This window comes from Nannobrachium achirus (assembly GCF_963921795.1).
Source record: "Nannobrachium achirus genome assembly, chromosome: 13".
Classification (NCBI taxonomy): domain Eukaryota; kingdom Metazoa; phylum Chordata; class Actinopteri; order Myctophiformes; family Myctophidae; genus Nannobrachium; species Nannobrachium achirus.
The window spans coordinates 12,374,909-12,389,105 of record NC_137833.1 but is presented as its reverse complement, the minus strand read 5'-3'; the positions used below and the strand labels follow the sequence as shown (position 1 = coordinate 12,389,105).

Below are 14,197 nucleotides of genomic sequence, written 5' to 3'. Positions count from 1 at the left end.
GTAGAGGATGCTTCACCTACCAACTAGGATGTAGTAGAGGATGCTGCACCTACCAACTAGGATGTAGTAGAGGATGCTTCACCTACCAACTAGGATGTAGTAGAGGATGCTTCACCTACCAACTAGGATGTAGTAGAGGATGCTGCACCTACCAACTAGGATGTAGTAGAGGATGCTTCACCTACCAACTAGGATGTAGTAGAAGATGCTGCACCTACCAACTAGGATGTAGTAGAGGATGCTTCACCTACCAACTAGGATGTAGTAGAGGATGCTTCACCTACCAACTAGGATGTAGTAGAGGATGCTTCACCTACCAACTAGGATGTAGTAGAGGATGCTTCACCTACCAACTAGGATGTAATAGAGGATGCTTCACCTACCAACTAGGATGTAGTAGAGGATGCTTCACCTACCAACTAGGATGTAGTAGAAGATGCTTCACCTACCAACTAGGATGTAGTAGAGGATGCTTCACCTACCAACTAGGATGTAGTAGAGGATGCTTCACCTACCAACTAGGATGTAGTAGAGGATGCTTCACCTACCAACTAGGATGTAGTTACCAACTAGGATGCAGTAGAGGATGCTGCACCTACCAACTAGGATGTAGTAGAGGATGCTTCACCTACCAACTAGGATGTAGTAGAGGATGCTGCACCTACCAACTAGGATGCAGTAGAGGATGCTTCACCTACCAACTAGGATGCAGCAGAGGATGCTTCACCTACCAACTAGGATGCAGCAGAGGATGCTGCACCTACCAACTAGGATGTAGTAGAGGATGCTTCACCTACCAACTAGGATGTAGTAGAGGATGCTGCACCTACCAACTAGGATGTAGTAGAGGATGCTTCACCTACCAACTAGGATGTAGTAGAGGATGCTTCACCTACCAACTAGGATGTAGTAGAGGATGCTTCACCTACCAACTAGGATGTAGTAGAGGATGCTGCACCTACCAACTAGGATGTAGTAGAGGATGCTTCACCTACCAACTAGGATGTAGTAGTAGAGGATGCTTCACCTACCAACTAGGATGCAGCAGAGGATGCTGCACCTACCAACTAGGATGTAGCAGAGGGTGCTTCACCTACCAACTAGGATGTAGTAGAGGATGCTGCACCTACCAACTAGGATGTATTAGAGGATGCTTCACCTACCAACTAGGATGTAGTAGACTAAGTAGAGGATGCTTCACCTACCAACTAGGATGTAGTAGAGGATGCTTCACCTACCAACTAGGATGTAGTAGAGGATGCTACACCTACCAACTAGGATGTAGTAGAGGATGCTGCACCTACCAACTAGGATGTAGTAGAGGATGCTTCACCTACCAACTAGGATGTAGTAGAGGATGCTGCACCTACCAACTAGGATGTAGTAGAGGATGCTTCACCTACCAACTAGGATGTAGTAGAGGATGCTTCACCTACCAACTAGGATGTAGTAGAGGGTGCTTCACCTACCAACTAGGATGTAGTAGAGGATGCTGCACCAACCAACTAGGATGTAGTAGAGGATGCTTCACCTACCAACTAGGATGTAGTAGAGGATGCTTCACCTACCAACTAGGATGTAGTAGAGGATGCTGCACCTACCAACTAGGATGTAGTAGAGGATGCTTCACTTACCAACTAGGATGTAGTAGAGGATGCTTCACCTACCAACTAGGATGTAGTAGAGGATGCTACACCTACCAACTAGGATGTAGTAGAGGATGCTTCACCTACCAACTAGGATGTAGTAGAGGATGCTTCACCTACCAACTAGGATGTAGTAGAAGATGCTTCACCTACCAACTAGGATGTAGTAGAGGATGCTTCACCTACCAACTAGGATGTAGTAGAGGACGCTTCACTTACCAACTAGGATGTAGTAGAGGATGCTTCACCTACCAACTAGGATGTAGTAGAGGATGCTACACCTACCAACTAGGATGTAGTAGAGGACGCTTCACCTACCAACTAGGATGTAGTAGAGGATGCCAGGTCTGTCGGAAGGGGGCTGGATGTTCCTGTCCATGTCCACCGCCCGGATGGCAGGCGTCACATTCAGAGGGTTCAGTTTGACCTGCAAAACAAACAGCACTCATGAGGAGGGGTCAGTCACCCCGACAAAGCCACACCCCCCACCAGCGTCTCACACTGTTCCCATTAACCAACCTCACATTTCCGCATTTCAAATGTTGTATTTATTTATTTTTCTGTGTCACACAAAAGTACTTCAAATAGCAGATTGTCTATTTTATCTATTTTAAACGTTTTTAAAATGTTTATTTAGAGTAGCCAATTATTCTTTTTAACAACCTTTTCTCCCCAATTAAGTGGTTATACCAATCAATTCCTCCCCACACACAATTGCGTGTTGTCACTGCTGTTGTATCCTACTGGCTCACCAGCCAGTGAGGAGCCCCCACCGGGAGGACGTACGTAAAGCCTTCGTCCTACTCCTCCCGTCCGTCACTCCCTGCTGACGGGTGCCGCCCAAGCCACGTTGGAGTAAGTGCAATGAGCAACATTGCCCTCCCTCCCCCGAACTGGGGACAATTTTGTTCCCATAGACACCCGACAAAGCCGGATGCACCACGGTGGATTCGAACTATGTTTGTTAACTCATTAACTGCCAAAAACGTGAATCCCTTAAAAATCCCGTTGTCCCACCCTGCCACGCCCGTGAATCCCGTGAATAAAAAAAAAAAAAAAAAAAAAAAAGGGGTTTTTTTATTTTTATTTTTTTCAAAAAAAAATTTTTGGACCCCAAAAACGTTAGTAGGCATGATAGCGATCGCGAAATTGCTTGTTTAACCCCCATACAACCCCCATACAACTCAGGTAGCAGACCTCCAAGCTCACAACAGTGTAAAACATAATGGCTGCTATCTCATGAATGCCTGAACGGATTTCCATTCGGATTTTTTTGTTTGAAAGCTGTGAGCAATGTGGACACACGTGGTGCATTATCTAGGCATGGGTGTGCATGATCCGTGCACTATGAATTACATGGAAGTCTATGGAGACGAATGGCAGTTAAAGAGTACGAAGGTATTGTTAAATGGCAGCATATGAGTTAAGAAGAGCAGTCAAAATAGCTGAAATTAACTTAAAATTAACCATGCTAAGACCTGAGGCTGATTCAAAAATCTCTTCAAAATCCTAATGGTTTTCTGAAAAACCCTTGTTTCTATATTAGTGGTGCTCAAACATTTTTAATGTCAAGGACCCCTAGAATTATATGTATTTGACTGCGGATTCCCATCTTAAAAAATTATGTTCCAGGGAACCCGAGAAAGAAAGATTTGACTTACAAATGTTTGCTTTAAAATAGATATAGGCCTACAGTATATATTCAAAGATTTGCACACATTTTCATTACTTTTCAAAAATAGCAGATCTACAAGCTCATATGAGCTACGAGCTTGTATATCTGCAATTTTTTAATAGCCAAAGTATACAATAAAAGCAACACAGATGCTTTCCAGGTATACATTGCTTAAAACAAACAAACAAACAAACAGCATCCACTGTGCATATGCACTCTGAGGACATCTCTTCTAAGGGTAATTACTGTAAATAACTCTCAGACGCTGCGACATCTGTGCCCTCCTGCTGTCCTTCCAAACCTCCCTGATAGCAGCAGAACATCAAGGCTAATCCGTGGACGCGTTGGCAGACTTCTCTTTGTGTGTCACGCTGGCGCGTAGGCGCCTAGGCGGGCGTCATCCAAAACTAATTGGCATGCGCTCACACTGACATGTGGGTAAAGTGGGAATATGTTTCAGCACATGGCGTTTTAAAACCCATTTAGGCCTAGAATTATTGAATGCTTTAACCAGTGAAAAATAGCAGATATACAAGCTCACAGCGCGGCACCGAGTGCCGCGCTGCGAGCTTGTAGATCTGCTATTTTTTGAAAAAGTCGTGAAAATGTGTGCAAATCTTTGAATATTATGTATTTTCAAAGCGAATGTTTGTAACTCAAATTTTGCTTCTGGGTGGTCCCTGGAACTAAATATTTTGAGATGGGGGTCCGTGGCCAAATAAATATCATTTTGGGGGTCCTTCAGATGAAAAGTTTGAGAACCGCTGACATAGTAGTCTCTCAAGAACAGACTTAAAGGGCCTACACCATGCTTTTAAAACTATATTTTTGTATAAATATATGCTCAAAATTGAGTCTTAGACAGGTTTTAACCCTCAACAAACACTCTGACCATTCTTTTTGTTTGTTCTAGCTCTACTATAATGAGGCTCTCCAGCTGCAATACCAAAACGGCCTCTGTTTGCTCAGGGGCGCATCTAGTGGGTTTTTTCCAGAAAAAAAAGAAGTTTTTTGAAAAAGAAAAAGTTTTTTGAAAAAAAAAAAGTTTTTGAAAAAAAAAAAGATTTTTGAAAAAAAAAAAATTTTTGAAAAATTTTTTTTTTTAAGTTTTGAAACTCTGGAAAAAAAACGGGAATCCGTGTGACGTCACACGGATCAACTCTCAGAACAGCAGTTCTGAGAACCTGTGGAAAGCTTTTCATCTCTGTCTTCCCAAAACCAGAGAAAGACACAATGTACAGAAATAGGACTTTGTGAGGATAGAAGGTGCCAGTGGGACCCCAAAAAAAAGGTTTTAAAATAGAAAAAGTGAAAATTCATGGTGTTGTAGATCCTTTAACTGAGCTCGTGAAAAGGACCTTTTCTTTGACAATGGCTGGCCAGATTGCTGACATAGAAACACAGGTTTTTCATAAACGTTAGAAGGATTCAAAAGACACTTATAGAATCGGGTCAAAATTCTAATTTTCACGATTTTTCAAAAATAGCAGATCTACAAGCTCGCAGCGCGGCACTCGGTGCCGCACTGTCAGCTTGTATATCTGCTATTTTTCAATAGTTAAAAAATAAAATAATGATACACATAATGTGTACCCGTTCTAAATGGGTTAAGCAAATCTCCCCCCTCTAACGCGAGCTACTGTAATTCAATGTGTGGCCGATAATAATACAGAGAATGTGTGAATAATACACTCTGGGCCTTTGTGATATTGTTGGTGTCGGGCAGAAAACCTTGTACCTCCATATTTCAACTTTTCTTTTTTCTTATTTGTTTTTTTTATACCGTAATCATACAACAATGTCATGCAAATGTAGTAAAATGTCATGTCGGAATGCAACAAACTGCTAGCACAAACATGGGGAAATGCTCATTCTGCTATCAAAAGGTGGAATGCCCAGGCACCATCCCTTAAAAACATGTAAATTGATGGTTTCTTTCAAAAGGGCCTGAAAAATCTGGAGACAATTAAGGCGAGATAAATTTCCCCATAGAAAGGTGTCATTCACTCTTCCCTTTTCATCCATAATATGCAAAAAGGAGAAAAAGAAAAAGCAGCGTGTTTTACATTGCTGACATGTATTATCGTGTTGATCTTTCATGCTATGTTGATGAAATGAATGCATAGGACCGCAATGGAAACATGTCCCAAGGACTGTTTTTGTGTTATCCTTTTAGCCTGAATGTCTGACTGTACCTCGTGCTGATTATATTTCTGACTAATAAAGTATTCATTCATTCATTCATTCATTCATTCATTCATTCATTCATTCATTCGTTCATTCATTCATTCATGTATTCGAAATGTATAGAGGGTATGCACGTGACATCGTCATCATACTCGGAGGTTATGCGGGAACGCTTACTGAGTAGCAAAAAATGCTTTTTGGCCTTGAAAACAGAAAAGTCCTGTCTGATTAAACTACGTTAATCTTTGATTTGCCATTCACTTCTTGCATGTGTAACGGAGATGATCCGAACCTCCCCACCCGGCTTCGAACCCAGGTCTCCCGCGTGAAAGTCCAATATCTTAACCATCACGCCAAAGGAACATCCCTATGGAACGAGGGCAGATACTAGACTTTTGAGGCTTCAGGCTGGGGCTGCGACTCTCTCCGCCACACTTGCGCAATTGTGCATACCGTCTATTGTGAGCTTGAAGAACTTAATAGCATAATTAAAGTGAAAGTGTGTGTGTGATTTTTTTTTTTATAAATATTGAACCAACGAACCGTTTTAACAACAGCTTGTGACTAAATAACATCTACATCGGATGCAATCGGAACTACATAAACAAAACCAAAAAATCCCTCCACCACTAACTGAAAAGTAACAGTTTTGGACATACGATGTTTCCTCCCCGACACAGCCATGATATTATGCCTCCTTTCGCATAGACGGGCCAACAGCTACAGTATAACAGCTCTCTCTCTCTCTCTCTCTCTCTCTCTCTCTCTCTCTCTCTCTCTCTGGCAGGGAAGACAATCCGCTCCCTTAAGGGTATATTTATATCCCTGGGCTTCTGGAGTAATCCTCCCTCCCTCCCTCCCTCCCTAAACCACCCCTCTCCGCTTTTTACAATGTAGAGGTGCGCTCAATCAAAATCCCACTGGCTCTGCACAATGATGATTAGCTTTAAGCCATTCAGAACGGATACACTGTATTGTGTATCATTATTTCATGTTTTAACTATTGAAAAATAGCAGATATACAAGCTCACAGCGCGGCACCGAGTGCCGCGCTGCGAGCTTGTAGATCTGCTATTTTGAAAAATCGTGAAAATTAGAATTTTGACCCGATTCTATAAGTGTCTTTTGAACCCTTCTAAGGTTTTTTTGAAAAACCTATGTTTCTATGTCAGCAATCTGGCTAGCCATCGTCAAAGAAAAGGTCCTTTTCACTTAACTGGAGCTCAGTTAGTCTGTTCTTGAGAGACTACTGTGTCAGTGGTTCTCAAACCTTTTCATGTGAAGGACCCCCAAAATGATATGTATTTGGCCACGGACCCCCATCTCAAAATATCTAGTTCCAGGGACCACCCAGAAGCAAAATTTGAGTTACAAACGTTCGCTTTGAAAATACATATTATTCAAAGATTTGCACACATTTTCACGATTTTTCCAAAATGGCACATCTACAAGCTCGCAGCGCGGCACTCGGTGCCGCGCTGTGAGCTTGTATATCTGCTATTTTTCAATGGTTAAAGCATAAAATAACGGTTAAAGTGGTTAAAATCGAACGCGACTCGGGCACGTTTCAGGTCTTTGAGGCTTAATGCCCTCCTACAGTCAGTCATTATCCAGGAAGACCCCCGAGAAAATCCTCCTCCCCTGGGGCAAAAGAAATAAAACAAATACGGATCAACTTAATAATGCGTGTCGAGCCATTGTGATTAATTACAGTACACTCGTCAATTATGTGGAGACAAATTTCCCGGCGGGCCGATGATGTAAGTGTAACGACCGCACTGCCTGGATATAAGAGGAAACCACAAAACAGAGACCAGCCAAAAACACACACGGAACGGGCCAAGGACAGCTGTAAGGCAAATGTTTTCAGGTTTTGTGAGAGAAACAAGTAACGAGGTCTATGAAAAACAAGCCCAAAAGAAGAGACTATTATAATAGGCCACATGAGCACTTTAAACCTATGCTGTATACCAGGGGTTTTCAAAGTGGGTGACGGGGCACCCTGGGGTGCCGTGACGGCAGTCCAGGGGTGCCGCGAAGATAATTTGATAAAATTTTGAATTTATCTGGAAACAAACATATTTAGTATCATTTTAAACTTGAAGTACAAAGTTATTTTCAGTCAGTTTTAACCAAAATGTCTATTATCTCAACGTTTTCCTCGCAAACATAATTACTAAAATATCGTCACTGTCGGGCAGAAACCTCGTATCTCCAAGTTTCAAATGTGTACGTCTTTTGGTAAAGCAAAGCCCTGCTTCATCATACAAGACCGTCGCACAAAACTAGTGAAAACAGCCGATCTACAAGCACACAACGCCGAGGCGTTGTGTGCTTGTAGATCGGCTGTTTTCACTAGTTTAGTTTAGTACATTTTATAGATGATAAATACAAAACGAACGGTTTTGGACATACAAGGTTTCCACCCGACAACGACGATATGCTATAAATATAAGGTGCTGGAGTGAAAATTATAATGTAGGGGTGCCTCTGATTAAAAAAGTATTCATGGGGTGCCCTGAGACAAAAAAGTTTGGGAACCCCTGCTGTACTACTGTTGACATTGGATATTTGAAAATAGACGATCGACAAGCTCACAATGCATCGCAATGTCAAATGATGTACTCTCTCAGAGTTACACAACCATACTGGGGCCACCTGGAACCCCCTCAAGGAACCAAGAGGGTACCTGGACCACCCTTTGAGACCCACAGGCGTAGCAGAGGCAGTGATGCACACTGTTTTAAAGCGAACTTTTGTAACTCAAATCTTTGCTTCTATGTTGTTGTCCTTGGAGCAACATATTTTGAGATGGGGGTCCGCGGCAAAATACCCATTTCGGGGGTCCTCGACATGAAAGAAGTTTGAGAACCACTGATCATAAAACCTTAAAAAAGGTTAGAATATGGAGATAAGAGTTTTCTGCCCGACAACTGTGATTTGCATGTGGCTTTGGTAAAAAAAAAAAAAAGTACGAAAAAAATGTCCCAGTCTTAACAATTTTGCTGCCATTTTAAACATAGCTGTAGTAAGCAGCTGCCAAATTGTCCTTACCTTTTAACGTGGGCACGCGCACGCATCGTGCACAATCTGTGCGCGACTCATCTAGTAGACGTGTAGACTCGGTGACAAGCTTTCGAATACAAAAAACCCCATTGAAAAAGACATATCCGTTGCCACGCTGTATCTCTGCTTATCAGCCAGTGTTTACATGAAAAAGCATTGAAAAAAGCCAACTGTGCGCTATGGTAACACGTGGACACGTTCGCGCACAAAACGCACGATATGTGCGGGGATCATAATCCAGGCGTGTAGAGACTGGATCAAAGTTTCCAAACGCAAAAATCAGATTGAAAAACGAGCGTTCCATCGCCCAGTAGCTTCCACTTCTGTTACACAGTAAACCAATGGAGGCGGGACTATGGCCCAGGCTCAGACTGGATACGGAAAGCTGGATCCGGTCCATACCGGAAATGACCGGATACAGTTAGGGGGGCGGGCCTAAAGAGCCAGAATCAGCGAAAATCTGCGCTAATACTTTTAATCCTTTCATAATGATTAAAGCTAATTAAACTATGCGGGCTCTACGGGCATGGCAGCGCGGTACAGCGGGAAATCTACGGGCTCTACGGGGATCGCGAGGTATGAGTTAATTGCAGCCCAGCTTCGGAGGGGAATAAAAGCCACAGTTCACAGAGAGAGGAGAAAAAAGAGACGTGAGAGCAAGAAAGGCCAGCGGTGTCTCACACTGATGACAAAGCTGTGCTTTGAGCCCCGACAGTTCCCAGGACCTGCATACACTTAGCAGTCTGGAAACCTTTGATCATTAATTATACATCACACGGGGCCAGTCTGAGAAGAAAATGGGAATGAACAACAGTGATTCCATTCACCAAAGGCACGTCCACAAGCATACAGTATAGCAGTGCTTCTCTATGGGGCCTTTTCCACCGGCAAAGAACCGGTTCCAGAACCAGTACCGGTTCAACTTTCTTGGGAACCTTGGTTCGTTCATGCGAACCAGCTTGCGTTTCCACCAGATTGAACCAGAGGCATGGATTTGTCTCTGGAACCACAAAAACCAAGGATTTTGTGGTTCCAGTTCCGAACCAACTTTTACGGTTCGGAACCAACTCCGGTTCTCTGTGGAAAAGCACATCTCTGGTTCATCCCATAGGCGGGAGAAAGAACCAGAACCCGTTCGGGTTCTTTCTCCCGCCTATGGGATGGTGACTTTCTTGGAACCTTGGTTCGTTCTTGTGAACCGGCGGCGAACCAACTTTTACGGTTCGGAACCAACTCAGTTCTCGGTGGAAAAGCTCACCTCTGGTTCATCCCATAGGTGGGAGAAAGAACCAGAACTGGTTCTTTGCCGGTGGGAAAAGGCCCCTCAATGGCTCGGGGCAGCCCTGTAAATAACTTCTTTCACCCACGGCACCCCTAAGGCCTGATTTACACTGCAGCCAAATCCAGCCTGAATCAGATCTATGTCACATCCAGAATGGAATCTGATTAGTATAAATGGTCACATGGTCATATGAACTCTGGATGTGACACAGATCTGATTCAGGCTGGATTTGGCTGCAGTGTAAATCAGGCTAATATTATCTTACTTTACAGAACCTTACGTTTATGTCAAATAATGTAAATCTTTCCCCTTAAGATACAGTATGTCATGATTGCTATAAGGACCGATAAAAAAATAATAAAAACAAATGTATTTGTATGTGTTAAACCACTTAAACCCCAGCATCCCTATTCTGGGGGGAACATTCACCAAAAATAGACGATCTACAGTACAAGCTCACAATGTTCCGTGAGCTTGTAGATCTGCTATTTTTGATGAAGAGACTTGGTGTACTGTAGGCTGAAAAAGATCTCACCAAGTACAGTGCAACTCAGGTTGTTTTACTGTTAGTTTTCTAATGTCTTTGGGGCTTCTTTTGGCGGTGCCTTGTCAGTCACCCAAAGCAACACTTTCTTTTCTGCTTTCTTCTTCAACTGCAGCTTTTCCTTTCGTTTGTCCTGCTTTAGTTTCATAAACAGGAGGTGTAAATGGTTAAACTGAAGTGATATTGATGAATTCCAAATATTATCAAAGTATTCTGAGGCAACCCTGGGGCCCACTTTGAGAAACCCTGTAGTGTAGCATGTTTGTATACTGTACTTCCGAGGGCATCAACAAATCCAATTTTATGAATGCCAAACATGTTTCGTTTTCTTATTCATATTTTTAAAGCTGAAAGGTTTACAGGCTGAGGACATCAACACTTTGGAGAGTTATTTTCTAAATGCAATTGAAAAATGTGTTTTGTCATATCCGAAAATAGCCGATGTACAAGATTACATCGCGTCTCGCGATGTGGTGCACGACCCTGGCGCGCAACTAAAGCATAAATCAGGCATAACTCCAAAGCCCTAAAACTAGCCTCTAAATGCCTCATGCTATAACCTCCAAGCTGACTTGTATCCTAATTGTAAGCATAATAACTCCCCAAATATTTATTTAACCGTAAAACATCCATTTCTCTTGTGAAAACCAGGAGAAATCGTCCTCTCAATGTCCATTTCTTAAATCTGATTGGGGCCTCAGAGATAAAAATGCCATTAAATGGGGTCCATAGACTCTCTCTCTCTCTCTCTCTCTCTCTCTCTCTCTCTCTCTCTCTCTCTCTCTAGTGTGTAGTCCTAAAGACCAGGAAGTGTGTTTGATGTAGTCTGCGGTGGGAATTCAACTTTCCGGTCGGCCTCCAAACAGACTCCATACTTGAGGCACTCAATTGCTCTCTCTCTCCACCACTTTAAAACTATCAGTTTGTTCTTGCTCTATTCTCCAGAGTTACAGCGGAGTTTTGAAAACTCCTTTGACTTCAGCTCTAATAGCTGAACCAACAGAGCAGAAAATGCTTCTTCTCTGCCGCTGAGACAGAATATAGCAGCACACTTTGCATGCCTACAGGGGCCACATCTGTTGCATGCTAAATATCCATTTGCACTTGTTATATTGCTGTTGATGTACTGACATATTATCTTGTGATGTTTTGTATCTGCTTATTGTAAGTCGCTTTGGATTAAAAGCGTCTGCTAAATGCCTAAACTGTAAACTGTAAACTGTAAACTAAAGGCAACTTCACATCGCCAGCGCAGCATCGCGTGAAGTGCCACCCATAGCACCAACTGGAAGTGTCACGCTCTGGTTGTGGTGATGTCATGGTGATTCGGTCTATGGGCTATAGACCGTGACAATACGGTGACAATACGCTTGACGTGACAATAATCTTGCAGATATTAAAGGGAAACTAGGCAAGTCTGTGTGTGTGTGTGTGTGTGTGTGTGTGTGTGTGTGTGGTGTGTGTGTGTGTGTGTGTGTGTGTGTGTGTGTGTGTGTGTGTGTGTGTGTGTGTGTGTGTGTGTGTGTACAAACACACTCCGCCCTCCCCTCTCTGACAGGCATCAACCAGGTAGCTGTCTCTGATGCTTTAATTGGAAATGGCACTAACGAGCACATAACAGGTTTGACACTTTTATGGCCCAATCAATCAATTCAGTGCACAACCCCTTTGAACTTCAGAGAAAACCAAAATACAGGGGGATGTGTCTTTCTGCAAGGAAAAAGTAGGTCATTTCAAATAAGCTGTCACTTCAGCAAGTCAGAGCTGGTCTGAATGGAGCTGACCAGCTCCCTTTAAAGTTTAAGTTCAAACCATCTTCAGCCAAGCAATTGAGATTGAAAACGTAGACCTATGCTTTCTACATGCCCTCACCTCAAAATAAATGCTGGATTATTTCTTCAAATACACCAGGTCTTTATATTGGATGTGATTTATCCATCCCAACGCTTTCCTGTCAAACAAAGTAATCCAAACTCTTTTTGGAGCGGTGAAAGCGCTCCCAATAGACATGTATGTCTGTGGCTGGCTGGCTGGCTATGTGGCTGGGTATGTCTGTAGCCTGGCAATACCTTGAGTGGCCACACAAGTTAAAGGAGGGGCGCTGTTGTGCAGGCACAAACACACACACGCACACACACACACACACACACACACACACACACACACACACACACACACACACACACACACACACACACACACACACACACACACACACACACACACACACACACACACACACACACACACACACACACACACACACACACAGATTCACCGCTCCACTTCGAACCGAGGTTTGATTTTTTTTCAAGCCGACAGCGTCTGTCTGTAGCTAGAGTAGCTAGCCTGTTAGATTCACTCACTACTGCACAGATCATCACGGGCCCCTCAAATCACTCTTGCCTTAATACTTAATTGGCAAGTAACGATGGTACAAGGATGTTCACATAACCTCTCTCTCTCTGGCTTTTGAGAGAGGGAGAGAGAGAGAGAGGGGGGGGGGGGGGGGAGCAAGAGAGAGAGTGAGCGAGATTTGCGGTGATATCACAATGAACTGCCGTGTGTGTCATAATCAACCGGTCAGGATTTCCGGAGAGATTTACAGTATATTATAATATAATGTATAAAGGCTTAAAGTTACCAAGTTTCCCTTTAAAGCTTGTATAGCTAATTTGTACTTTGTTGCACGTCTGTGTCGTCTGCCGAAAATAGCAGCTCTACAAGCTCACAACGCATCGTGAGAGTTTAAGCTCTCTAGACATGGGTGAGGTTAAATGGTAAATGGTAAATGGTGCATTTATATAGCGCTTTTATCCAAAGCGCTTTACAGAGATTGTGCATTACATTCACCCATTCACGCACACATTCATACACCGGTGGCGGAGGAAACCATGCAAGGCACCAACCTACTCACCGGGAGCAATTAGGGGTTCAGAGTCTTGCCCAAGGACCCTTCGACATTAACTCAGGGGGAGCCCGGATTCGAACTGGGAACCCTTCGGGAACCCTTTGTGCTCTAATAACGGTTTCTCTACCGGTTTCTCTACCCCTGAGCTTTGCCGCCCCCAGGTTGTCGTGCAGAGACTGCAACCACAAGTTAAACTAACAAGACCTATGCACACTACAGGCAAATGTTTAGCAAAAAAAAAAAAAAAAATCAAAGACCTTGTTCTGGTCCAAGGTGTGCGTGTCTTACTGTACTTACCGGGTCTGTGAATTCGGGGATGGCGGCGCGGAAGGTGATGGGGTTGCAGTCGCGGGTGTTGTTGACCAGGATGCAGGGCAGGAACATGGGACCCAGATCGTCCCCGTCCAGCACGTCCACCGTCAGTGTGGTGGTGGCCGTCCGCCTGTTGGCAGTGTAGGGAGCACGGTCCTGATGGCGCAGAGAGAGGACAACACACACACCTTTCATTGTCGGATGGTAGATGATAAATGGTGCATTTATATAACGCCTTTATCCAAGGCGCTTTACAGATATTGTGGCATTTCATTCACCCATTCACACACGCATTCATACTCCGATGGTGGAGGAAACCATGCAAGGAACCAACCTGCTCACTGGGAGCAACTATAAGGCTCAGAGTCTTGCTCAAGGACTCATCGACACTAACTGTGGGGGAGCCCGGAATCGAACAAGCACACAACGCCTCGCGTTGCGAGGCGTTGTGATACTCTTCTATGATGAAGTACAAGACACTAGACGTACAAGACATTCTTGTATGATGAAGTAGGGCTTTCATTTACGAAAGAACATACGATTTTGAAACTTGGAGATGCAAGGTTTCTGCCCA

The 14,197-nt window shown here is 43.5% G+C and overlaps 1 protein-coding gene across 1 annotated transcript in view; it reads right to left on the bottom strand.

Moving 5' to 3' along the window:
• Nucleotides 1-14,197, bottom strand: part of LOC308296680 (protocadherin-15-like) — a gene marked incomplete at both ends in the record, with an annotated part of 437,702 nt that overhangs the window by 321,971 nt on the left and 101,534 nt on the right. Inside the window, 2 exons of the mRNA XM_080740008.1 lie at nucleotides 1,965-2,073; nucleotides 13,609-13,779. Coding sequence (XP_080596134.1) covers nucleotides 1,965-2,073; nucleotides 13,609-13,779 — 280 coding nt within the window. The remainder of the gene's footprint in view (nucleotides 1-1,964; nucleotides 2,074-13,608; nucleotides 13,780-14,197) is intronic.